Here is a 27,241-nt window from a genome sequence, read left to right on the forward strand (position 1 = left end):
CAGCACACAGGGGGTCTATATATAACTGGGGGAGCACACAGGGGTCTGTATACTACTGGGGGAACCACACAGAGGGTTTACATACAACTGGAGGAGCACACAGGGGTCTATATCCAAGTGGGGGAGCACACAGGAGGTCTATATCCAAGTGGGGAAGCACACAGGGGGGCTAAATACCCCTGAGGAAGCACACAGGGGGTATATACAACTGGGGGCAGCACACAGGGGGTCTATATACAACTGGGGCAGCACACAGGAGGTCTATATACTTCTGGGGGAGCACACAGGGGGGCTATATATAACTGGGGGAACACACAAGGGGTATATACTACGGGGGCAGGACACAAGGGGTATATACTACTGGGGGCAGCACATGTCTATTGTTGTGGAGCGCGTGTTGAGGGGGGGGGGCAGACATAACTTCGCTTGGGGCCCCAGAAATGCCAAGACCGCCCCTGCCCTCACCTATATACCTGCTCCCAGCCTGCCCAATACATCACCCTCACCTATATACCTGCTCCCTGCCTGCTTAATACATCTCCCTCACCTATATACCTGCTCCCTATCTACCCAATACATCTCCCTCACCTATATACCTGCTCCCTGCCAGCCCAATACATCTCCCTAATCTATATACCGGTTTCCTGCCTGCCCAATACATCTCCCTCACCTATATACCTCCCTGCCTACAGAATACATCTCCTCACCTATATACCTGCTCCCTGCCTGCCCAATACATCACCCTCACCTATATACCTGCTCTCTGCCTGCCCAATACATCACCCTCACCTATATACCTGCTCCCTGCCTGCCCAATACATCTCGCTCACCTACAGTATATACCTGCTCCCTGCCCACAGTCCCAGATACCCGGGCGAACATATTCATCTGTGTATGCACCTTTAAATCAGGTTATTAGGGGCCCAAGCACATTTTTTGCACAGGGGCCCTCTGCAGTCTAGGTCCGCCCCTAACTGTATATATATAACATTATGTACCATCATATTTATGCACCCATGATCTAATGATAGATGATTCTTACTTCTGAAATGTGTTATCATTATTCGGTGCAGGGGCAAATTAAATGTACCCTGGGCCCTGCCTGTACACCCAGGCCCTACCTCTCATGGGCACTACCTGTCTCATAATAACAGGATTACGCAGGGTGTCATCCTCTCTGTTTCTCCCTTTCTCTTCTAGTACAGGTACATTTCCATCATATTTGATTTTATTATACTTCAATGCTAAAATCTTTCTGTTACAGTCACATTGCTATAAAAGCAATAAGGCTGTATAGAAGAATAAATAATAATATTCAGCATATTGTAGGCAAACCTTTAGGATATAAACCCACACACCGTATATGCAGCGTATTTACTGCTGCGAACGCAGCAAATACGCAGCAAATACGCAGCAGATTAGATCTAAATAACTAAACACAGCATCAAATCTTCACCATCAAATCTGCTGCATATTTGCTGCGTATTTGCTGCGTATACGGTGTGTGGGTTTGTACCCTTAGTCAGCGTACCAAAGCTATAGGCTGACATACTAAATTGCGTAATTTATCTTGGCCAGTTGAGTCGGAGTTTAGCTTTTTATGTCAGGGCATTTTTATAACAAAAGGCCAAGTTGTTTAACCCCTTCAAGACAGAGCACATTGATGCACGGATGTCCGAGTCAAACTTATACAATGTTCCTCCTCGCCTTCTAAGAGCCATATCTCTTTTATTTTTCCACCACAGGGCTGGTCGAGGTGTTGTTGTTTTTTTGTGCCATGGTTTTTATTAATATCATATTAGTGTAGCAGAAAAATTTTGATCGCTTTTTTCTGATATATAATTTATTAAAATCAGCAATCTTGGTATGTGTGTGTTTTGGGTTTTTTTCCCACTGTTCACCGTGCAGTAACAATAATGTTATATTTTAATAGATCGGACAATTCCGCAGGCTACAATATGTAATATGTTTATTTATTTATTTTTATAATAGGCAAGGGGGTATTTTAAACTTTTATTGGGAGGGAGGTTTATAAGGGATTTTTTTTAATACTTTAACCCCTTAACGACATCGGGCGTATATTTACGCCCTGATGCCGGTAAGGACGTTCAGAGCGGGGCCGCGCGGCGACCCCGCTCTGAACCGCGGCGGTCCCGGGTGCCGCATGTAGCCCGGGACCGTAGGTATTAGCGGGCACGGTCCGATCGCCGTGCCTGCTAATACAGTAATCAGATGCAGCTGTCAAACATGACAGCTGCATCCGATTACCGGATTCAGCTGTTCCCTGGTGTCTAGTGGCGGAGATCGCTCCCCCGGGATGTTATCCCGGAGGAGCGATCTCCGTTTCTGAAGCCGGCCGGGGACCGCTCCAAGATTGCGCCGTCCCCGACTCGGCACTCGTTTACTTCCGGCTGCAGCAGCCGGAAGTAAACGAGTGCCTATCTCATGGATCTCTGCAGCATATCTATGCTGCAGAGATCTCTATGAGGGATCAAAGCACTTATACTAGAAGTCCCCTAGGGGGGCTTCTAGTATAAGTGTTAAAGTAAAAAAAAAACTGTTGTTAATAGTAAAAAGCCCCCTCCCCTAATAAAAGTCTGAATCACCCCCCTTTTCCCAGGTTATAAATAAAAGTAAATAAATAAATAAACAAACATGTTTGCTATCACTGCGTGCATAATCGCACAAACTATTAATTAATCACATTCCTGATCTCGCACGGTAAATGGCGTCAGCGCAAAAAAAAAACAAAGTGCAAAATTGCGCATTTTTGGTCGCATCAAATCCAGAAAAATTGTAATAAAAAGCGATCAAAAAGTCATATATGCGCAATCAAGGTACTGATAGAAAGATCACATCATGGCGCAAAAAATGACACCTCACACAGCCCCATAGACCAAAGGATAAAAACGCTATAAGCCTGGGAATGGAGCGATTTTAAGTGACGTATATTTGTTGACAATGGCTTAAATTTTTTACAAGCCATCAGATACAATATAAGTTATACATGTTACATATCGTTTTAATCGTAACGACTTGAGGAACATATATAACAAGTCAGTTTTACCCCAGGGCGAATGGCGTAAAAACACATTTCCCCCAAATAAACAAAATGCTTTTTTTTTTTCAATTTCACCACACTTTGAATTTTTTTCTGGTTTCGCAGTGTACTTTATGCAAAAATTCAGCCTGTCATTGCAAAGTACAATTAGTGACGCAAAAAATAAGGGCTCATGTGGGTTTCTAGGTGGAAAAATGCAACTGCTATGGCCTTTTAAGCACAAGGAGGAAAAAACTAAAACACAAAAATCGAAATTGGCTCTGTCCTTAAGGGGTTAAAAACTTTTTTATTACACTTTTTTTTTTACTGTAAGGGTGCCTTCACACGTACTGGATCCGCAGCAGGTTTTAAGCTGCGGGTTTGCAGCGAAATCCGCTGCAGCGGTCCCGCAAACATCAGTAAGCCCCTCAGTCAGGAACGTACATGTACATTCCTATTGCACGGGGTATGTGCAGTAGGAACGTATATATACGTCTTACTGACAGGAAGTGGTTAATAATGAAATGTCTATAAAACAAGCAGTTCTAACCCTCTCAGGTGAGCATGACACTATTCTGGTGCCAGTTACATCTGATTCACATAGTGATGTTGATAGCTACTGAGTAAGTCCCCTATTCACACCTCCATGGTTGTTTTTTAGGTCCGGAAACACTGAACAGGAGGCTTCAGGAAACCATCAGAGTTTCCTAATCAGAAAAACAGAGGAAGAAAAAAAAATTTCACCTGCTGCAATCTGCAGTAGTGACCACCTCCAGCTTCTCACTCTGTTTTCGGCTTTGCAAGCGCACGAGTGAAGACACTTGTGCACCCCAACGCTATGGTGGGAGAAGAATGATTGACAGGGTTGGGAGCCTTTCATTTATAACATTAATCCAGGGATCTATTCGGAGTCAAGAAGGAATTTGTCTCCCTGTGATGGGGCCTCTGCCTCATGAGAGTTTCTGCCTTTCTCTGGATCAACACAGTAGATTTTTTTTTGTTTAACTTGATGGACTCTTGTCTTTTTTCAACCTTAAAGGGAACCTGTCACCCGGCATTCTGACGCCGAGGCTAGCCGACCCCTCCGGTGCAGCCCCGGATACTTACCCTTTGCTGCAAGTCCCGCTCTTGGACCCGGTCCCCGGTCCCCGCTGTATGCTAATTACATGAGATAAGTCCGATACCCATAGAGAATGACTCAAACTGTCATTCTCTATGGGCATCGGGCTCATCTCTGAAGCGCGCGCGCATGGCTGCCGACGGCGATATCTCTGGTAAGTATCCAGGGCTCCATCGGGGGGTTGTGCGGGCACGGCGTCCGAATGACAGGTGACAGGTTCCCTTTAACTATGTTACTATGCGCTCCTAATTAGGAGTGTGTACGGTTAAAAGGGCAGTGTCAGAACCCAGCAGTACTTGCCCGGGTGCTGGTGCCAGCCCAGGCTGCCAAGCAAAGCATATGGATTCTATAAGGCATCCGTGTTGGAGTTCCGGACAATTATAGGACATGCCCTATAATTTTCTGAAGAGTGTCTGTGCTCAATAAAACCCTATGGGTCAGGAAATCTTATTTTCCTGAAGTGTAAACGGGGCCTTGTACAACAATGTATGATTACTGTGCTGCAGGGGACGGACACAGAATGCACAGGCTCCTGCGCAAAAAAATGTGCCTGTGCCATAAACAACACCCCCCACACCCATAATAATAATGTCCCCGGTTGTATACAGCCCCCCCCCACCTACTCTAATCATACCCCCTGTTTTGTACAGCCCCCCACCCATAGTTATAATGGCCTATGTTGTGTACAGCCCCCCACCCATAGTTATAATGGCCTCTGTTGTGTACAGCCCCCCACCCAGAGTAAAAATGCCCCTGGCTGTATAAAGCCCAAACCCATAGTAATGATTTATTAATTTACAGTAGGATTGAAGCGAAGTGATCCCAGCATTTCCCAGCAGTCGTGGAGGAGCGGCACGGAGCAGAGAAGACTTCAAAGCCCGCAGTCTGATGAGCAGAATGCAGATAGGAAAAAAGGGTTTTGCTTTGTACCTGCTGTAAATTCACTTATCTAGTAATGATGAACCCCGTTGTCTTCCAACATAAAAAAACAAAACACATCATACTCAACTATTCCAGACATGGAGCAGGTCTTCTCCATCTTCTGGCTCCAGTCTGTGAGCCATGGGAACGGATCCTCCAGCAGGCGAGATGGCGTAATATAATTGCGCCGGCTGGAGATATCACGTCTCGGCCTCTCATAGGCTGTGGGCACAAAGTGGTCTATGACACTGAATAGAACAGCAGGATGCCGAGAGGTCCTTCTGCTCTATTCTGTTCCTTATGTTTAGCCCGCTCAATCTGCACTACAGCATACCTCCCAACTTTGACTGCAAAGAGGGACATAGACACGCCCCAACAAAACAAAAAACACACCCCCTAACCACACCCGTGCCCCCAAGACACGCCCCCTAACCCTGCCCAAACAATCCAACAATCCATGGTAGCACAACACGGATTTTCTTATGCCACCGCTGCTACTGGATAAAATCCACTGTACAAGGATCAATATCCCCTAATCTAGTCATATAGAGGTAGAGCCAGCCCTACATAGGATCTATACACCATATACATTACAGTGCAGTTATATACAGTGACTCAAAGGGGACGTCTTCTCTGATCAGAGTTGTTCCCCTTTCATTTTCTTCTTTTCTTCTTTCTTTTTCTGCCCTGGGCCATCATAACAACTTCTTTGAGCCACGAATCCACAGAATCTGCCAGACAAACATATTAGACTTCTCACTCTGGCACCATCCTCATCTCTTTCCAAACTGAACATCTGTATTAGCTCCTTTACACCCTCATTTAGTGGGTAGGCTGACTCTATGTGATCCCCCTTATAGTATATGCCACCTCTGTGTTATCCCACTTATAGATGCTCCCCCACGTGTTGTCCATCGCCCTTATAGATGTCCCCCTTATACATGCCCCCCCTTATAGATTTCTTCCCTATACATGTCCCCCTTATAGATTGCCCCCTAATACATATCCCCCTTATAGATGCCCCCTTGTACATGTCCCCTTTATAGATTGCCCCCTAATACATGTCCCCCTTATAGATTGTCCCCTTGTACATGTCCCCTTATACAGTAGATTGCCCCCTAATACATTTTCTCCTTATAGACTGCCCCCTAATACATGTCCCCCTTATAGATTTCCCTCCTTATAGATTATCCCCTAATATATAGCCCCCTTATACATGGCCCTCTAATACATGGCCCCCTAATGTTGTTCCCAGACAAAAAGAAAAAAACACAACTCACCTAACACCTCGCCCCCCCCGCTGCAGCTGTCTTCTTCTCTTCCCCTTTCAGCCTGGCCCCCGGCTGATGCGCGCTCTCAGGGGGTGTCTCGGCGATTACCCAGCAGAGCACGCACCAGTGACCTCAATGTGCACCGGGGCTGGTACTTCCGGTACAGGGAGCATCTTTAACAAGTACTCCCTCTACCGGAAGTACAGGCCTGCGGCGCATACTGAGGTCACTGGTGCATGCTCTGCTGGGTAATCCCAGGGACACCCCAGAGACCGCGCATCAGGCAAGGGCCAGGCCGACACTGCCCCTAGCACCACAGGCGTACTGTGCTATCAAATTATAAGATAGTACGCCTATGGGGTGGGAAGCAGTGCGGTGGGGAGCGGGACACATGGAGGCCGTCCCGCGATGGCAGAACAGTACATTCTCTCCCTCTCCAGGCCCCTGTGCACATGTGGTTTGTCCACCACTGCTGTGCTCCACGGACATGCTCAATATGCATGACAATCACCAGAGGCCAAATATATAAGTATATAGCCTGACTGTAAACTAGAGGAGCACTCAAACAGAAGGGTTTTTAATTTTAAACTTTGATAAAAATGCTAAAAATTTTCGTGAACTTGAGGATTCTGTTGTTGATCAATGGATAATCTGCAAGAGAATTCACAAAACACTTGTTTGTGTCGTCTCTAGCAAATCGGAGCGACATTCAGCGACATTCTGATCTGTTTCTATATGTAATACAGTATTACTGCAGTGTGTAGAGGAGAATGGAGTCAAAAGGAGTGATAAATATTAAGTAACTTCTGACTTTAAAAACTACAGAGGCACATCCTATAAAGGCTACATCCTACAGAGTCCATTTTTTTTCTTATGAAGAACTGCAGGGTGGCAGAAATAACTGCATACAGATAGTGCTGCAATGGCAGAATATGTAGGTAATTCCATGACATGCACATTTTAGGCAAAGTCATTATAGCTTATATATAAATAAAAGCTTAAATCACGAATGACATGTCTACAGTCAACAGAGAGAACATTACTTTTTACAGTATAGCTAGTAAAGAACATCTCTATCTCTGAAGGTCTCTAGAATGGCCTTGACATGCCATGTGACCTTTAATTAATATTTCAGTGGTCTTCCTGGAAAAGCTTTTGAAGGAACACATAATACTGCCATTACTAAGGGGCTCTCAAGTTGGAAGGCCAGACTATTGACATCTGACATAAAGCACATTGTGAGCACCATCATAAAGACATGAGGGGTCTGTGCTGGATGGAACAAGATACTCTGCCATTAATTTCAGGATCTCAAGAATTTGACTTATCAACACATTACAATAGTCTTTTTGGAAAAAGCTGATTACTTTTTATCCTTAGCAATAGGTACTGTACTTTTACTGGGCAACTACTAACACTGTGAAAGCTTATTTGGTGGACTTCTTGACCACTGATTTATTTGTACATTTTATAGAGAATAATTAGATTTTGACGTATGGAGCATTTACAGGGTCCATTATGTTCAAAGTTAAATGGTCATTGTTCTTTCAGCAAATGTTGCATATATCAATATAAGGAAATATAAGGGAATATAGGAAATGTTGCAATGTATGTCATCAGAGCAAAAGTGCCTCTTTCTTCCTTAATTAGATTCTTTTCCCGCCCCCTACCTTAGCATTCGCTTTGTAAAAGAGCTCAAATCCATCCCTAGAGGCAAGACATACCAGCAGCTCACAGAGGGATCAGTTATAAGGTTATATGCAGCCTAGAAGTCTTGGGAGTGGGCTTGATTTACAGCTTGCTAATCTTAGTACTGCTCTATAATGTTCTCCATACTGCAGCTGCTTCTGAGAATGTGTGATCCAGATATAGGGAAGAAGTATCGCCTGTTCTGTTTGTGCAAGATATCATTATAACAGATTCCACCCACTATATCAGGGACAATTGCATATTACAGATAAAGCCTGCAGAAGTGAAATCTGGTACAAAAATGGCATATACTAGCTGTATGTATATGGGCCCGTTCACACTGAGCAAAAGTGCCAGAATTCATAACTTTAACATCTGGTACCTAGTGATCAACTTCTATGTAGGAAAGTACCATGTGGTCACTGTTAGGGTGGATTCACAGATGCCATAATGTTGATGACCCAGGTGAGTGTCCTCCCTATAATCTGTCAATCATGTAGTGAGTGCACCAACATCATGCCTCTGTGACACTGTGAACAGATGACAAGTAATACATCAATACATTGATACTGTGTCTGTATTGCTATTTATGTGAGTTGGTGGTTTTATTAGAGATATTAAAGTGTCAGTTTCGCTAAAGCCACATCTTTTTTTAGCACATAAGGTACGTTCTCACTGAGTAAAACAGGTGGAAATTCCGAGGGGAACCCCCGCTCGGAATCCGGCCTGTCTCAGTTTCTAAATCTGGCAAGAAAAGCTGAAAGGAACCCCTTCCCCTACGCACAACACGGAGCACAGCATATAGGAGGGTCTTATCAACCGCCTACCCTGCCTACCCTATCGCAGGTCTTTCCAGCAGGTTATCTAAGCACAACAGGCAGCAGGTCATAGATGAAGGATGCGACCTGCTCCTCTGAGACACCATCCCAGGGTGGGGTAGGGAAGGAAAAGATTATATTGTATATTATAGTTATTGTAGTTAGCCCCCCAATAGTTTTTAATCCTCTCATTAGTGCCCAATATGATAGCTAACTCCTTCCTGTACTGCCTCATATAGTAGTTACTCCCCCAATAGTGCCCCATATAGTTGTAAGGCCCCCCCATAGTGTCTCATATGGTAGCAATCCCCGCCATAGCACTCCATACGGTAGCCAATCCCCCCAATAGGGCCCCAGATAGTATCCAATCCCCCCAATAGTGCCCCATATAGTATGCAATCCGCCCATATAGTGCCCATATAATAGCCAATCCCCCCAATAGTGCCCTATATAGTATCCAGTCCCCCCAATAGTGCCCCATATAGTATCCAATCCCCTCCAATAGTGTCCCATATAGTATGCAATCCGCCCCTATTAGGGCACATATAGTATCCAACCCCCCCAATAGTGCCCTATATAGTATCCAGTCCCCCCAAAAGTGCCCCATATAGTATCCAATCCCCTCCAATAGTGCCCCATATAGTATGCAATCCGCCCATATAGTGCCCATATAGTATCCAATCCCCCCAATAGTTCCCATATAGTATGCAATCCGCCAATATAGTGCCCATATAGTATCCAATCCCCCAATATAGTGCCCTATATAGTATCCAATCCCCCCAATAGTGCCCCATATAGTATCCAATCCCCTCCAATAGTGCCCCATATAGTATGCAATCTGCCCATATAGTGCCCATATAGTATCCAATCCCCCCAATAGTTCCCATATAGTATGCAATACGCCCATATAGTGCCCATATAGTATCCAATCCCCCCAATATAGTGCCCTATATAGTATCCAATCCCCCCAATAGTGCCCCATATAGTATCCAGTCCCCCCAATAGTGCCCCATATAGTATCCAATCCCCCCAATAGTGCCCATATAGTATGCAATCCGCCCATATAGTGCCCTATATAGTATCCAATCCCCCCAATAGTGCCCCATATAGTATCCAATCCCCTCCAATAGTGCCCCATATAATATGCAATCCGCCCATATAGTATCCAATCCCCTCCAATAGTAACCCATATAGTATGCAATCCGCCTATATAGTATGCAACCCCCCCAATAGTGCCCCATATAGTATCCAATGCCCCAAGTAGTGCCCTATATAGTACCCCAGTAGTGTCACATATAGCATTAAATCCCCCCAATAGGTCCCCATATAGTATCCAATTCCCCCACCAGTGACACCCGCCCATCTCCCGATCCCCCGCACTTCCCCCAGCAGAAAAAGAAAATAAAAAACAGTAACTCACCTGTCCCTGGTCCCAGCAGCTCCTCTCCCATCATCCTCCGGTGCGGGCAGCGGGAGACAGAGACACAGCCTCTGCCGGAAGTGTCCTGCAGCCACTTTCATGAATTATAGAGGCTGCAGGGGCACCCAGCACAGTCAGTGTCTCTGTCTCCCGCTGCCCGCACCGGAGGATGATGGGAGTGCGCGCTCTGCCGGGCCGTCTGCTGCAACACAGCTTTTTTTTTTAAAAACAATAATCTTGAATCCACTCCCCTTGCACCCAGTTAAGGAGGCATCATCATGTAGTCATGCTGCCTCCACCCTCTTTCCCCATTGATTTAATCACTCTCAGGTGTTCTCTCTAAACTGACCTTGCTTGTTTAAGGCCATGTTCACACAACAATTTTCGACGCCCGTTATTTTGCCAAATAACAGTATTATATAACATACTTTGGGGTCTTTACAATAACATTATTTAGGTTTAGGCTGAATGATGGCCACTTTCAACACTCTTTTGTGTGTGGTCCATTAAATTTTGTTGTTGAAAGGAGGTTCATCAGTTTGACAGCCCCTGTGATCAATATACATTGTGTGAACTAACAGCCGTTGTTTCTATAGACTTCAATGGAAATCATTGGAGACTGAAAATAACGGCCATTATTTTAAGTATCAAAAAAAAAAAAAAAATGTGTGTGAACATGGTCTAAATCTAGTTTTCTTAATGACAGAACCCCTTTAAGAAAGCATTTATCTATAGCTAATACAAATTGAAAAATAACCCCTCCACAGTACTAGTTACTGTGCATGGTCATGAACATTTTCTCGGGCCCGAGTCAGACACCAGGAAGCGCCGCAATACGGGACCTGCCGCTGGAACCAGGGAGGTGAGTGGACGTCGTTTCCCTCAGCCACCTCCTACCCGGTGTCAGGAAGAAAATGCCCCCCCCCGCCGGAGTACCCCTTTAATCTATCATTAAAGTGATACTGTCACCCCTTTTCCATATCAGGAGTTCTCAGCACCATTCTTAAGGGTAGCTTCACACGTGCCGGATTCACAGCGGATTTCACGCTGCGAGTTTGCAGCGAAGCCTGGTACTATGATCTTCGATGGGGTTACTTACCCGCAGAGGAACTTTCATGCATGCTCCTGCCGAAATCACTGATTGGCTCAGCGGGACCTACTGGAGCCTCAGAAGCAGCCAGAGCGCGAACCAGGTAATGTAAGCTACGGGTGGTTAAAAGGGGCCAGTGTTACATACTCGCAGCGGAATTAAAATTCTGCTGCGGGTATGTAACCCCATTGAAGATCACAGTACCAGGATTCACAGTGGATTTTGCTGCAAATATGCAGCAGTCCGTTACTTGTGAAGCTACCTTAAAGAGGACCAATCACCTAAATTTAACTGTCCCTGTTGTAAAAGTTCCTCTCTCCCTAAGTCTATCTCTGAAGATACAGACTGCCTTTGCAGTCTGTATCTTTCTAATTTACCTAATCCATCCTAGCGGCGCAGTAAGGCCGGGTGCGGCCATCTTGATTATGTCCCTTGGGTTCCAATGATGCGTTCCACCGTCGGACCGCAAGTGACGTCGTCAACATGGCGCCCGGCTTTACAGCACCGCTACAGAGGACTAGGTAAAGTATAAGATATCTTCATAAAGTCTATTCCTGAAAAAGCAGTCTGTATCTTATACTTTACCCAGTCCTCTGTAGCGGTGCAGTAAAGCCGGGCGCCATCTTGATGGCGTCACTTGCGGTCCGACGGTGGAACGCACCATTGGAACGCAAGGGACATAATCAAGATGGCCGCGCTCGGCCTTACTGCGCCGCTAGGATGGATTAGGTAAAATATAAGATACAGACTGCAAAGGCAGTCTGTATCTTCAGAGATAAACTAAACTGTCAGTTAGGACATTTATACACAGTGATCTCGCACTGTATAGCGCGGGATCACTGTGTATTTACAGAGTGGCGGGCAAAGGCTCATGGGAGCCCTTCCCGCCGCTCGGCATGCCGGGAGTTTCCTGTCGCGCGCCGGCTCTTTTGAAAAGAGCCGGCGCGCGACAGTGAACGGAAATGCAAATATATTAAAAACCCGGCAAAAAAATTTATTAATTATATTTACAAAAATTTATTAAAAATTAAATCTCATTAAATGGAGCAATAAAAAAAAACATTTGCCCGTGATTGGTTCTCTTTAAGCTTATATTGTGGACATTTAATATCTTACCACATAAAGGACTTCTTTGTGGTCTCACCCCTCAAAAAGGCATGTTATTGTTATTGGTGGACATTGCTATAGGAGCAGGGCTTAATGGCCGTGGAACCGCATATCTCTTCCCACATCGGCATCATAGCCGGGGGCAACAAATAACAAATAAGTCCATTATAAGGTAAGATTTGAAATGTCCACAATATAAGCTTAAAGAGGACCTGTCACCCCCGGTGCTGAGGTGACAGGCTCTCGACCCCCTGCTAGAGCCTCTCATACTTACTTGATCGAGCGCGCGCGTCGCTGAGATGAGTCCGTCGCTCATAGAGAATGAATGGTTCTGGACTCCTTATATGGAAAGGGAGTGACAAGTGTAACTGTTGTGTCCCCCCCCCCCCCCCCACACACACACACAGGAAACTCTTTTGCTTAATAAAACATATTATAGAGTTTGTACTATTAATACTTATTTATTTCTGAAAAATTGAAATGACAGTTACGCTTTAAAGTCAAGACCATACAACATCGTTTGATGACCATTTGTTTGGAGACAGCGATCATTTCTCGTCCAAATAAAAGTCGTTGTTTTGATATAACAGGCAATATTTGGAACCAAATTGATGGCCATCCAAAAGCAGTCAGAAAAAGATCTTATGCGATCATGGCCTCAATCTGTTTTTGCCATGTGAACATCTTAATCTATATTCACAGACACCCTGAAAATGACAGCCATTTTTGTTGCATGGCCGTCAATAAAAGGCTGTTATTTAAAGTCATCATTATTCATATAATGGCCATTATTATAAAATAACAGCAGTTATTTGCCGGTAAATGACAAATGTCCAACAAAAACAGAAGTCTTTTTGAAAGTGTGTGAACATAGCCTTATGCTGTCATTCAGTAGCAACTAACAACTAAAAAGGACTGCTGTATCCTTAATCTAAAGCCTCATGCACATGGTAAAGCCTGATTCTGTGCACTGTAGGTGTAGCAATTAGTGCTGTATCATGGCTCCATCCAACTTATGACTCACACAACAATTTTTGAGGCAAAAATACAGCCGTAATTTGATAATTATGGTAATAAATAATGATCATGCTCTTTATTTATGACCTTAAGTATCAAAATACGGCTGTATTTTCGTCTTGTGTGAACATGGACTATGAGGTCTTATCCATGCAGCTCAGGTAGTTATTTAGTTATTGTAGTATCTATGAACAACAGAATGAAATTACCTTAACATTTTGAATGTACCAAATTCAAGATTCCATTCTGCATTCAGGCCAAGATTTTTTAGCATGATCCTGTTTCAGCCCAATCCTAAAAAATGGTCCAAAGAAAATCAGAATTCTGATTTTACTATACAGAAGGAAAATATTATCTACGGTTATATAAATTTTATATTAATTATGCAGAATTCTTATCCTATAGGAGAAAATATGGTGGACCACAGTGGAGCAGTACATTATTTATAAAAGGGTATAAAGCAAAAAGCTGTTTTGTTTTTTTGTCCTTTAGATCAGATTTATCAAAATGTATCAAATTTATCAAAGCAGGCTTTTAGATATTCTATAAAAGGCAACGCCAATGATGATATAGGGCTCTAATGTATCACTAGCACTGTGCAGGATATTGGAGTGCATTATTCAGAAAAGTATCTAACGCTCTTGTCAGAATGAAGTCCGACTCCTCTACCTCTGCCAGGAGGAGGTGTATGCAGACACAGAATAAACGGGTGATTAGGCAGTACATGGTCACGGCAAATCGGCCAGAGTGGGAGCTGCTCTTTGCAGCAGCTGTTCTTTGTGACTCAAAAATACAGGACACAAGTGGGAGACCTTTACCGTGTTCATTAGTAATGTTGAGTGCGCCTGTCAAAATGTACGGCTTAGGAAACATTATATGAACCCGAATTCTTGGCGCTTGATTGCCCGCGGCGCCCTATGGAGTCTTGAAAAACATGGATATAGTCATTAGCTGAATCCATGTTTTCCTATTATCCTAGGGCAGCATCCAGCCTCTGCAGCCATGGGCAATCAAGTGCCAAGAATGTGTGTTTGGATAACATTGCTGAACCTGACAGATCCCCTTAACACTAGTCATAAGATGTATTAGAATAGATACCTCTAACTATAGTATGCATCTGTATTTTGTGTTCATAATAAGGTGAACAGTTCTATGCACACATTGCTAAAGCTTTGGCTGTCCAGGCATGATGAGTATTGTCGTTTTGCAACAGCTGGAGGCCTGAAGGTTCCCCATCCCTGGTCTAAAGCCTTCACTTTACTGCTAGGACCAACATTGCAGAAGGTGACCTCATCGGATAATGAACACTTGTCACATACAGACAGCAATGAAGCTGTAAGAGCTTTAATATTGTTTTGAGCAGCTTAGCCATCCTGGGTTGTTGGTGGGTGTTTGGACTATTGAGCAATATAAAGTAATTCAATTATAAGTGTGTTCCAGGAAATGACAGGTTCTCACAACTCTCATCATTGTGCACCATTAGCACTTCAATAGACGGATGCAGAAAGATGCTTCCTGGCAATGTTTATTATGCTTCACACTAAAAATCTCCAGCTTTCGCAACCATTCCTTCCATCTGGTGCCTCTCAAGCAGGTGTCTGAATCATTGCTGAACATAAAGGATATTAACTCCTTCCTGAAGTAACGCAGCAGCAGATGTAACAGCAGACTGGGTCGTGTCCCTGCAAGACTGCAGATATTTGTATGGCAAACTCAAGTTGCTGTACAAACTAAATGTATAATGACCTAAGACCACATTCACATATTCCAAAGATGCGCTCCGTGCATGGACCAGACCGCGGAGATCCCGGCATCATCCTCCCAGCAACAGCTCCAAAACAATCAAATCTCTGTGCTCCTGTACCGACACGTTGTGCCACTAAATTGTTAAAAAAACTCGAATAAGAAAAGTGCTACGCAGGTATGACATTTAACATCTGGACACTGCATTTCTTTTTCAAAAAAATGTGTGGCAAATATAGCATTTATATTGTCTTTTTTTTAATAAGCCCCTACCAGTGTGAATCCTCCTTCAGTCACGCCTACATAAGGACCGACCTCCTTATGCATAATTAAATATGCATAGGTAGGCGTGACCGACTAAGGAAAGAAGACCGGCGCCGGAAAGATGAGGTATGCAGCTACAGGGAGCTTTATAGTTTTTTTGATGCAGCTTTTGAAGCCAAAACCAGGACTTTAAAGTGGATGATGGCCTGATGCCTGATGCCTGATTTCCACTGTTAATCCATAAGTTCTGGCCTCCATGGCTACAAACATGCCATGAGACCGTAGTGAGACCCATTCTGGATCAAAATGGGGGTCACATGCACTACATTCTCATGGCATGTTCGTAGCCATGGAGGCCCAAACGTCTAGATATAGGGCCCGTGCACACAGAGCAAAAAAGGTGGCGCGGGCTCCGCTTGAAACTTCCACCTCTTTTGCTCTATGTTCATCGGCCCATCATGACAGGTACAGGAGAAGTCTCAATTCCATGTCTTTAAGTTATGATCTGTTCCTGGTATTGGCTTCAAATACATCATCACAAAACCTGAACATGAGAGTGATTAGCACTGTAGCCTTGCAGCGCTGGGGTCCTGGGTTCAAATTTCACCAAGTACAACATCTGCAAAGAGTTTGTATGTTCTCTCCGTGTTTGCGTGGGTTTCCTCCGCGTACTCCGGTTTCCTCCCACACCCAAAACATACAGATAGGTGAATTTAGATTGTGAGCCCTAATGGGGACAGGGAGCAATAATTGGGAATACTATGTAAAGTGCTGCGGAATCTGTGTGCGCTATACAAATAAAAGCATTATTATTATTATTATCCATAAATTTGCTACTTGTGTGACTAGGGATGGTCCGAACCCTCCGAGGGTTCAGATACCCACTGTCTGCCCGCTCCGTGGAGCGGGTGGATACAGCGGGAGGACCGCCTGGAAAACTGGGATACAGCCTATGGCTATGGCTGTATCCCAGTTTTCCAGGCGGTCCTCCCGCTGGATCCGCCCGCTGCACAGAGAGGGCAGACAGCGGGAATCATTACCGAGAGTTTGGGTTCATACGAACCTGAACCAAACTCGGTTCGGAAGATGCCTATCTGTGACAATGGAATCACACATGCAGTTTTTGATAACTTTTGATGCGTCAAAGCCATAAGTGGGTTTAGCAGTAAATAGAGTGCATCCTTTATATTTTCCATTCCTTTTAAATTTACTCCTGGTTTTGACTCAAAGCTTTGTGCCTAAAACTACCACTAAAACAAAATGTGTGTTTCCAGCTATAGCTACGAAAAAATCCTGAAGCTACAACAGGGCTAATTCTAGCTTCTCTGCTGACTGAGGTGAAAACTGAAATAGGGCCGTAAGCAGTGATAGTTCCATGTCCTGTGCCCCAAGTAGGGAAAGCCCCCTTTCTGTGCCCCTCTTGGACCCCAGCCAAATATCATTTTCTCCCAGCTTCCCGGTATGGTACAACTTGGGGGAAAGTACCCACTCAACCAATCAGGGCCTGCAGTGGTGTTACGCCCCAGTCACTGTGACATTCATCAGCCATGTTGTAATGTTGCAGGAGGGAGAGCAGAAGGATGTTGGCAGGGGTGCGGCACTGCAGGGGCACAGGGTAAGTATACATTCTCTATTATGTTCCGCCCACCCCCTGCCCACACTGTATTATTTTTTTCACCAGACTTCTCCTTTAAGTAAAAAATATAAACAAGCTACCTCCAGTCACTCCCATGCTACTATGCCCCACTGGATGTTGCCTAGTGCAAACTGCTCGCCAGGCACTAACTGCACCAGATGACTTCTAGATCACTGGCCTAATGCAACCTGTGGTCTAGAAGTGCAAGATACAGAGCTAAGAGCTGATCGCTCACTGCTCCGTTTCGTATCTCCGTTTTTGAGGCAGCTACTGCAACCAAAGCCAGAAGCGCATCCAAAAGTAGGGATAAGTATAAAGAGAAGACATTGCCTCTCTTTTGTATCCACTCCTGTGTTGGCTCAAAGATGATGGCACTAAAAACTGCAGCAAGAGCTTTAAATTTCCCTTAGTGCTGCACAGTAGTTAGTAGGTGGATCTTGTAAGTGAAATGGCTGATAAAGATGGCTGCCCGAATGGACAAAGCATTGTAATACACCAACCAGATTTTAAGGAATGAACCAAAAGTACAACATGTCAACCCATATTATAGAGAGACTGAACCAAAGTCAGAGTATAACTGTATATAGGTCAGAGTATGCCAATTCAGTAAGATCTGCTCACATTTCCCAAAGGTGTAACAAAATGACCCATAAAACTCATCTCTTCCCTGTCACTTGTTACTAACATTTTCTTATGAGTTTCTTAGGACACAATGTATTTACAAAAGTTGGCATTTATAATAGAAAAAAAGACAATGAAATAGGCACATACAGCTGCTGCTGTTATATTGTGATTTGTTTCATTACATTAAACTTTTGGGTTGTTTAAAGGGGCTAACCAGAGTGCTAGAACGGTTCTACCTCTTCTGCTCTCCAGTGCTCCACTTCCTCCCTTTGCCGTCTGTGCTGATACTTCTATAGATGAGAGGGAGGCGGGAGCATTTGTTGGAAGTGATCTATAGCTGCCTGATGTTACCAATGTTGTGGCGACATCGGGCAGTCATTGGACATTGTGTACAGGAGTGTTTTTCCCCACACATAATACAATGCCCACAGCGTCCGCAACATGCTGCTGCCCCCTCTAATCTGCGGAAGTTATTAGCATGGGCGTGCAGAGGGATGAGGTGGAGTGCCAGAGTGTAGAAGAGGTAGGACCTTTCCTGCTCTTCAGATAACCCCTTTAACTATTTATGGCAAACCAATGCATTATCTATAAATCCAGCAAATACACTGTGGCATGTTATAATGACGGATACAATTTAAAGCTTATTATGGACCTTAGATTGCTGTTGGCTAACGGCTGTTTCTATGATTCCCCCATAAAGAACACATTCACATCACAGTTGTGCCATCCATGGCATGTATAAGTTTGAAAACTTTCAAAATGGGATATCAGCAAATACCCCATTGACTTCATTTAGCTATTGACTGTATTATGGTTATTTTTTATTCAAAAGCCTGGCGTGCCACACTTTTGATTCTGAGTACAAACATGTAAACATGCAGGAAATTATCCAAATATAGCCAGTAGCTGGCTATATCCAGGTCATTTAACCCTTTAAGGACATGGCCCATTTTCGTTTTTACGTTTTCGGTTTTTCCTCCTTGTGTTTAAAAGGTCATAGCACTTGCATTTTTCCACCTAGAAACCCACATGACCCCTTATTTTTTGCGTCACTAATTGTACTTTGCAATTACAGGCTGAATTTTTGCATAAAGTACACTGCGAAACCAGAAAAAAATTCGAAGTGTGGTGAAATTGAAAAAAAAAACGCATTTCTTTTATTTGGGGGAAATGTGTTTTTACGCCATTCGCCCTGGGGTAAAACTGACTTGTTATGCATGTTCCTCAAGTCGTTACGATTAAAACGATATATAACATGTATAACTTATATTGTATCTGATGGCCTGTAAAAAATTCAAACCGTTGTTAACCAATATACGTTCCTTAAAATTGCTCCATTCCCAGGCTTATAGCGCTTTTATCCTTTGGTCTATGGGGCTGTGCGAGGTGTCATTTTTTGCGCCATGATGTGATCTTTCTATCGGTACCTTGATTGCCCATATACGTCTTTTTGATCGCTTTTTATTACATTTTTTCTGGATTTGATGCGACCAAAAATGCGCAATTTTGCACTTTGGGATTTTTTTGCGCTGACGCCGTTTACCGTACGAGATCAGGAATGTGATTAATTAATAGTTCGGGCGATTACGCACGCGGCGATAGCAAACATGTTTATTTATTTATTTATTTGTTTACTTTTATTTAAAACCTGGGAAAAGGGGGGTGATTCAGACTTTTATTAGGGGAGGGGGCTTTTTACTATTAACAACACTTTTTTTTTTTTTTTACACATATACTAGAAGCCCCCATGGGGGACTTCTAGTATATACACTGTGATCTCTCATTGAGATCTCTGCAGCATAGATATGCTGCAGAGATCCATGAGATCGGCACTCGTTTGCTTTCGGCTGCTGCAGCCGAAAACGAACGAGTGCCGAGCCGAGGACGGCGCCATCTTGGACGCGTCCCCGGCCGGCATCAGTAACGGAGATAGCTCCTCCGGGACAAGGTCCCGGAGGAGCGATCTCCCCCACTAGACACCAGGGAAACGTTGCCTCCGGTAATCGGAGGCAGCTGTCAACTTTGACAGCTGCCTCCGATTAGCTAATTAGCGGGCACGGCGATCAGACCGTGCCCGCTAATAGCAGCGGTCCCGGGCTACACGCGGCACCCGGGATCGCGGCACTTCAAAGCGGGGCCGCCGCGCGGCCCCGCTTTGAAGTGCAAGTGAGGACATAGGACGTACCGGTACGTCCTATGTCCTTAAGAGGTTAAGTTAATGGGGCCTTGTATGCCTGTCCTTGTATCCTGTTTTGACAGGTTACCTAAGTATATACGCCACAGATGACACACTCATAGTGTGAATTTACCCAAACAAGTACAGTATACTGTTAGGCTGCCCCAAAACAACTCCCTATTGTTTATGGTCAGCTCTATTGCTGCACTACTAATGTATCTAATAATATATTCTGACAATTCTGATTGTCATCATGGCCGAAAGTTAGTTTGCAAGAATATTTTCAAACCCAGGGTGAATAGAGAGAGGCAAAAAGCTAACGAGTCATGGTATATTAAAGCAGTTCATCTAAAGAGAAGGCACAAAATAATTTATTATTATCTGAATAAATGGCTGAATAAAAATAGAAGGTCAGGATCAAGGAATGAAACCTCAAGATACCGGTTTAAAGACAGGTCATGCCCAAATAATTCCATTATCACAGAATATAGCCAGAAAGATGACATTGCAGAATGCAATGAGAACATCCCTATTGGGAGCGAGATATATAAAGCACTGCAAGCAGCAGCATCTTTCCCAACATCTCTGCATCTTCCCATTAATCCATGTATGGTTACAATACCAGACAAAGGGAAACATAAAAATATATGTCCTCTTACTGGCAAGAACAAAGTACGTAACTGCAAATGTCATGACTTCCCACGTAACGCCTTCTACAAGAACAAACAGCATGCACTCATTATAGCAGGGAACATAGAGCAGGATTACTGGCGAGAAGGCAAACTGACAAATGCACATGGCTCCATCCACACACATCCCAATATGCGCACATAGGAAAGACTGCAGCATCTGTGTCCTGTACCACATCAGTTCTATAGAGGTTTATAGACAGAAGTGGCATTGGTGTTATTCATGTCAGATCCAATCTTTACCCTATGAATGCCAGCACCACAAGACAAGTGAGAATTCTTCTCTCCATTGTTATATATCATTTCCGTTATTCCTCCTATATCAAGCATTATTATACCAAAAATGTATTATACTTCACCCCTTCTCATGTCTGTGCAGCATGTTTCTAGCTGTCCACCCAATAACACATCTGTGACAAGCAGGAAAGGCTTTAGTCCCATCAGTCAGTTTATTAACATCTTCCTTGCTGACACAATGCAGCTGGCGTGAGGTTACTGCCTCCACTCAGCTTACTATCTTCCACTATTGTTCCCATGACAGTAAAACGCATTACTCCCAATAATTTGCAAGTTACAGGAGAGAACAATGGATATACTGTCAAGCTAACTTGTACTTGACAATGATACATTTGAGCAAAATATATCTATTTTTCATTGATATAGGCTAAAACTGATCAATGATGCAAGAACATGAACATTACATGCAATTCCAAGGTTTCTGTTTTAAACAGATACATTTAGTAATTCAATGGTGAACTATCTAGTGGTATATCCTACATGATGTAGATCAGCTCATTGCTCTTCTAACAATTACATGGTTTGTTATACAAATAAATCACATTTCGGTTAGAATTTGATAGTTTAAGAATCATCTGCTCACACATACATGGTGCATTGCACTATTATTCATCATGCACAGACAGAATTCTGTACTTACCAGCATCATCCATTTATTTATCTTCAAGTATATTGGTGTTGATGACTGCGTCCCTGTGATTGCTCGCCTCTCCTCAATAGTTCTCTCTGCCCTTTTCTGCCCTTCCTTTCTGACAGTCAATCTTTGCAGTGCATACAATTCTTGCTTTAACAGCAGCAGACACAACACCAGGAAATTCAGATCTCCAAGGATGACAAAACAGCCATTAGCTCCATTATAGGCTGACTAAGACAGTCTGAGCTTATTGAGGAGGCACTTGAAGCCCCATAGATTCAATTCTATTCTAAGCAAGTAAAGTAGGGGAGGGGGAGCTGAAGGAGTCAGCCTCCCAGTCCTCACTATTAGCAGAAATCAATTCTAAACATAGGTATCTGAGAAATAAAACCTGAGCATTTAATGGCTTCAGGATAAAAAAAGGAAAAGCCATCAATCTAGGAGCAGAAAAATAAAAAGATAAAAAGGTGATAAAAAAAGGTTTCTGTTTTTATTCCTTGTGTCACATTTCACAATTGCTTTAGCAACATAAATAGACAGTAGACAATTTTCCGCTCCCAAACCCACACAGTCCCCAGCCGCTGATGTCAGCACCAAGGAGAGTATCGGGCCCCATGTTCCTAGGAGGGCCGCCAGGTGTTGCATCTGGCCCTTTACTACACAGTTAGTGCCTACAGTTACATGATGCTCAAAAACTCCAGCTATGCAGCAGGAGTGTAGCTTTAAATTAATAAATAATTAAATAATAATTATTATTATTTCAAAGGCTGATGTCTACATAAGGGTGGCGGGCTAACTACAGTGGGAGACATGCTAACTACCAGGGTGAGGAGATGGATCTACTAGGGTTGGAGTGGGAGTGCTGGCTAACTGCCAGAGGGATTATTTACAGGAGGTGACTAATTTGGGGAATACAGTCTACTGGGGGGGGGGGGGGGACTACGAGGGGGGTTACCAGGCCAGGGGGTGCCTACTCGTTGAAAGGGAGGGTACCAGGGTGATGCCCACATGAGGAATACTTCATACTAGGGGGATTACCTACAGGGAGATGCTTATATAGGGGATACTACATACTGGGGTGGGATTACCTACAAGACATGCCTGCCTACCCGGGTGACTACCTACTGGGAGGGAAGTATCTGCATGGGGAGGGGTTACTGCCTACTGGGGGGCAACCAGCACAGAGAGGCCTAACTACTATACAGATACACAGAGGGGCCCAACTACTATATGAAAACAGAGGGACCTAGCTAAAAACATAGAGGCAAAGAGGGGCCAAAGTACTATATGTGGATACAAAGAGGCCTAATACAATGTAGGGACACAGAGGGGTCTAACCACAATATGGGTGCACAGGAAGCCTAACTAATATATTGTCAGGGCAGGCTAGAACAGACAGGACAGAGACAGTGGGCCCTGAATCTGAACCCACCACTGACCCTGCCTAATTGCCTCGGTCGACCCTAAACGGTCGCGGACAACCACAAAGGCGTTCCCTACACTGCGTAAGTGAAACACAGAACAGCACGGACAGACAAAACACAATAAAGAATCGTAAAACAAGCCGGGTCAAACCACACAGGCAACGCAGTACAAAGTCGGTAACACAAGGGATCGTCGGAGGTCAGGCGGAGATCAGAACACGAGTAGTCAGGCAGAAGGAATTAGGATGGGATACGCGGGAAAAGGACAGGGGGAGCTGGGATCAGGTAAACTAATAGCCAGCGACTTGCAACTGGCATTTACAACACTTTATACTGGATCAGGAGCCCGGACCAGAGACTGATTAGTCCGGCCTCCTGAATCCAGCCACATAGCAGCTGGTGCACTGCAGGCTGAGTGGCAGAGAGATCCGTCACTCAGCCTGAGTACAACAGCACTCAGCTGCTCGGCCGGGTGACGCTTACTAACGCAAGACCCGCGGCTCCCTTGGTTACTAGGGACGCCGTCGGGTCTCCGTGACGTCACCCGGCCCGGCCGAGGAGGGCAGCGCTGCCCTCCAGCCGGGCCAGACGACGCTGGAGCGCGATCAGGTAAGTTGCTGACATTACCCCCCCCTTCAGGAGGGGCCTCCGGACCTCTACCTAAGGGACCAGGCTTCGATGGATTGTGCAAATGAAACTGTCTAACCAGACGTGGCGCATGCATATCCCTACTTGCTACCCAAGTGCGCTCTTCTGGACCAAATCCTCTCCAATGAACTAAATATTGCAAGGAATTTTGAACTCGGCGAGAATCCAGAATTCTCTCCACCTCATACTCTAGTTCACCCTGAATAACCAACGGAGCGGGAGGAGAAGATGGTAACACGGGATTAACATATTTTTTCAACAGAGATTTATGGAAAACATCGTGAATTCTTAGACTCTTAGGCAAAAGTAATTTAAGTGATACCGGATTTATGATCTCTACTATAGCATAAGGACCAATGTATTTTGGAGAAAGTTTACCAGATGGTGTCCTTAATCTCAAGTTTCTAGTAGAGAGCCATACCTTGTCACCTAACCTGTACTCAGGGCCAGATATGCGTCTTTTATTTGATTGTTTTTTACAATTTTCTTGGGCTTTAACCAGGTTCTGAAGAGCCTGGGCCCAAACTGTGCACAGTTTTCTGTAGATTCTTTCGGCGGATGGATTAATGGACTCGGACGCATGTACAGAAGAACATCGAGGATTAAACCCAAAATTACAAAAGAACGGCGACATTTTGAGAGACTGACTTTCACGATTATTTAGGGCAAACTCAGCCAATGGTAAGTATTCTCTCCATTTCTCCTGTGAACCTGCAACAAAACATCTTAAGAATTGCTCCAGTGACTGATTAACCCTTTCCGTCTTTCCATTGGACTGCGGATGAAACGCTGAAGAAAATGACAAGGATATACCCAGGCGACCACAAAACTCTCTCCAGAATTTAGATACGAACTGTACTCCTCTGTCAGAAACAATATTCTCTGGTACCCTATGCAAACGTAAGATATGACTGATAAAAAGAGAGGCTAAGGTACGAGCATTAGGAAGCTTGCTGAGAGGAATTAAATGGCACATCTTAGAGAACCTATCAACCACCACCCAAATCACCGTTTTACCCTTAGAGTCAGTAAGTCAGTTATGAAATCCATGGAGATGTGGGTCCAAGGTCTAGCAGGTAGAGGCAGGGGTTGAAGAAGTCCCTCTGGTAACCTGCGAGGAACCTTGGACCTGGCGCAAATCTCACAAGCCTCTACAAACAGTTTAGTATCTCTAGCCCAAGATGACCACCAATAATGGCGAGACAGTAAATATTTGGTACCAGCAATACCTGGATGACCTGCCAGTACTGAACAATGAGTTTCTTCCAGCACTTTCAACCGAAGATTTGGGGGAACGAATAATTTGTTCTCCGGGGTGTTCCTAGGCGCCATAGACTGAGACTAAGCCACTTGAGCAGCCAGATCGGGCTGCAGTATAGCCACCACCACCCCAGGAGATAAAATAGTTTCAGATTCCTTTACGGGGACCTCGTTAATGTTGAAACTACGAGACAAAGCATCTGCCCTTACATTTTTGGAACCTGGCCTGAAGGTGATTTCAAAATTAAACCGTGTGAAAAACAATGCCCATCTGGCCTGCCGTGGAGTAAGACGCTTGGCTTTATCTAAATAAACAAGGTTTTTATGATCGGTTAAAACCTTAATTTTGTGTTTAGCCCCCTCTAAAAAATGTCTCCATTCGTCAAATGCCCACTTAATGGCCAGGAGTTCTCTATTGCCTATATCATAATTGCTTTCGGTTTTGGTGAATTTTCTAGAGAAGTAGGCTATGGGTCTGAGATTAGTTAGTGTCTCTGGGCCTTGTGAAAGGACAGCCCCTACTCCCACCTCTGAGGCATCCACCTCGACAATAAAAGGCTGTTCAAAGTCAGGTTGAATCAACACCGGGGCTACCGAAAAACATGTTTTAAGTTTGTCGAAGGCCAGAATGGCATCAGGAGTCCAGTTATCCATATCAGCTCCCTTTCTGGTAAGATCAGTTAAGGGCTTAGCAATCACTGAGAACCCCTTAATAAATTTTCTGTAGTAATTAGCAAATCCCAGGAATCTTTGAAGAGCCTTAAGATTCCTTGGGCGCTCCCACTTTTCAATGGCTGCCACTTTAAGGGGATCCATACCAAAAGAAATAGGGGTGATCTTATATCCCTGAAAGGAGACCTCCTGAACTCCAAACTGGCACTTCGACAACTTGGCAAATAACTGATTTTGTCTAAGGAGTTCCATAACCCTGCGGACATGATCAACATGTGAAGACCAATCTGGAGAGAAAATCAAGATATCGTCCAAGTATACCACTAAAAAACGACCCAGGTACTCGCGAAACACATCGTTAACAAAGCGTTGGAAAACTGCAGGCGCATTACACAACCCGAAGGGCATGACCAGGTATTCAAAGTGTCCTTCGGGGGTATTGAATGCAGTCTTCCACTCATCACCCTCCTTTATTCGAATCAAATTATAGGCCCCTCGGAGGTCAATCTTGGAAAACCACCGGGCCCGGGAGCGGGTGTTGATTTTTAATGGTGATTTTATTTAGTTCCCGATAATCAATACAAGGGCGTAATCCACCATCCTTTTTACCTACAAAGAAAAATCCTGCCCCAAGGGGAGAACAGGAGGGACGGATGTGACCCTTATGTAAGCTTTCTTTAACATAATCCCGCATAGTCTCTCATGGTCTAGACAAATTAAAGATTCGTCCTTTCGGGTATTTAGAATCGGGAACCAAATCAATAGCACAATCGTATGGACGATGAGGGGGTAACTCGTCCACCGATTTTTCGTCAAAAACATCAAGAAAATCAGACAGAAACTCGGGGATCTCCCCTTCTAATTAAGAACATTCTGTTAAATTCAAGGAAATACAATGAGCAGCACACCCTGGCCCCCATTGAACAAGTTCTCTGTTTGCCCAATCAAATACAGGATTATGCTGGGTCAACCAGGGCAAACCTAAAATAACATCAGAAGACAAATTGTCCATAACCAAAAAATCAAGACACTCCGAATGAATCGACCCCACTTTTACTTCAAGAGGAGGAGTAATATATTTTATTCTACCTTGAGCCAATGGGGTAAAGTCTGCCCCCGTAATACTCAGCGGGCATTTAAGCTGAAGCGGACATACCCCCAGACTGGACCAAAACCCGGAATTAATAAAATTAGCCGATGCCCCTGAATCAACATGGGCAACCCCCGAAATACATCTCTCACCCAAACATAGAGAGATGGGGACCATTAACTTATTCTTATCGAGTGGTACCTGTGCGCCTGAGTGACCCCCTCGATAGTCACTCAGGCGCTGGAGTTTTCCGGCGATGTTCCAGGCCTGGAGGTACATTCCCGAACACGGTGTCCAGCTTTGCCACAGTACAGACAAAGATTATGTTGCATACGATGGGCTCGTCTAGTTCTCGCATCGGTGGCACCGATCTGCATGGGTTCCTCCGGTGATGGTAACAGGGAAGGAGGAGGTTTAGAAGGAGACAGAAGAGAGGTAGGGGTTTTACAGAGTTCAGAGGTTCCTTTCTCCCTACGTCTGTCCCGCATACGACGATCCACCCTAATGGCTAACGTCATGGTTTCTTCTAACGTTTCAGGGGGAGGATAAGCTACCAACAAGTCCTTTAACTGATCAGATAGACCCACCCGA

The 27,241-nt window shown here is 44.4% G+C and overlaps 1 protein-coding gene across 1 annotated transcript in view; it reads right to left on the reverse strand.

The window, feature by feature from the left end:
* Positions 1 to 21,633, reverse strand: part of PHACTR2 (phosphatase and actin regulator 2) — a 130,340-nt gene extending 108,707 nt beyond the window's left edge. Inside the window, exon 1 of the mRNA XM_069973764.1 lies at positions 21,563 to 21,633. Coding sequence (XP_069829865.1) covers positions 21,563 to 21,575 — 13 coding nt within the window. The 5' untranslated portion in view covers positions 21,576 to 21,633. The remainder of the gene's footprint in view (positions 1 to 21,562) is intronic.
* Between the last annotated feature and the right edge of the window lie 5,608 nt (positions 21,634 to 27,241).

This window comes from Dendropsophus ebraccatus, chromosome 6 (assembly GCF_027789765.1).
Source record: "Dendropsophus ebraccatus isolate aDenEbr1 chromosome 6, aDenEbr1.pat, whole genome shotgun sequence".
Taxonomy (NCBI): Eukaryota; Metazoa; Chordata; class Amphibia; order Anura; family Hylidae; genus Dendropsophus; species Dendropsophus ebraccatus.